Here is a 1,043-nt window from a genome sequence, read left to right on the forward strand (position 1 = left end):
ACAACAGAACCCCGCGGCCTCTGGACAAGCCCCGCCAACTCTCCCCTCCCCCATGCCTGTTCGCGCAGGTGCGAAAACCTAAGATGCCACCCCGGCGCGTCTGCTCAGGAAGATGGGGGGACGATGGGACCCTGGGAGCGGCAGTGGCTGGGGCCTTCCCGACCTTGCTTGGTGACCAAGCTATCCGCCCAGGCCTTTCCATTTCCTCAGCAGAGGGCGCCGCGGGCCGGAACGTGCTCACTGACCTCCCAGAGCGGCCCTTCCGGCTTCCTCCCCCTGTTCTGGGCGGTGGCGAGGGCCCGTGACGTCCCAGGAGGCGGGGCCAGCGCCTTTGCCGGTGCTGGAGCCGCCATTGGAGCCGGCTCGGCTTGCGGGCTCCGCTGAGGAGCGGGAGGTTGGGCCGCAGTTAAAGTCGCGTCGGCTCCTGGTCCCTGGCCCTTCAGCGGCATGGCGTGTGGGGCGACGTTGAAGCGGCCTATGGAGTTCGAGGCGGCGCTGCTGAGCCCCGGCTCCCCGAAACGGCGGCGCTGCGCCCCTCTGCCCGGCCCCACTCCGGGCCTCAGGCCCCCGGACGCCGAGCCGCCGCCGCTGCTTCAGGCGCAGACCCCACCGCCGACTCTGCAGCAGCCCGCCCCGCCCGGCAGCGAGCGGCGCCTTCCAACCCCGGGTAACCTACGCTGCGGGCTTGGCAGGAAGCCAGGCCCAGGCATTTTTTTGAAGGGGGTGGGGGAGGGAAGCTCATGAACGCTAGGCTAATTCACTCGCGGACCCCTTCTCTGCCCTGAGCAAAAGGAACTGGGGTGTCGCTGGGCCTGGTCGCTTCCGGGGATGGGAGACATCCGGGAGGCGTAGGGTGGCCACAGTGTCGGTTTTCGGTTTTCGTGGAGCTGGGGAGCCTAGGGGGGTGGGCAGCGGGAGGAGGATGGGAATATCCCCGGCCGCTCGGGGCCCTCGCAGCCCCCGTAGCCCTTCCTGCGTCCGCTGCCCGCGCCTGCACTGAGCCACCGTGCAGATCCAGTGGGCCATGGAAAATTGGATTCCGC

General features: G+C 69.2%; 1 protein-coding gene across 1 annotated transcript in view; it reads left to right on the forward strand.

Moving 5' to 3' along the window:
• The first annotated feature begins 339 nt into the window (after positions 1–339).
• Positions 340–1,043, forward strand: part of AKIRIN1 (akirin 1) — a 12,216-nt gene continuing 11,512 nt past the window's right edge. Inside the window, exon 1 of the mRNA XM_024738783.1 lies at positions 340–667. Coding sequence (XP_024594551.1) covers positions 448–667 — 220 coding nt within the window. The 5' untranslated portion in view covers positions 340–447. The remainder of the gene's footprint in view (positions 668–1,043) is intronic.

This window comes from Neophocaena asiaeorientalis, unplaced genomic scaffold (genome assembly GCF_003031525.2).
Source record: "Neophocaena asiaeorientalis asiaeorientalis breed wild unplaced genomic scaffold, Neophocaena_asiaeorientalis_V1.1 scaffold106, whole genome shotgun sequence".
Lineage (NCBI taxonomy): Eukaryota > Metazoa > Chordata > Mammalia > Artiodactyla > Phocoenidae > Neophocaena > Neophocaena asiaeorientalis.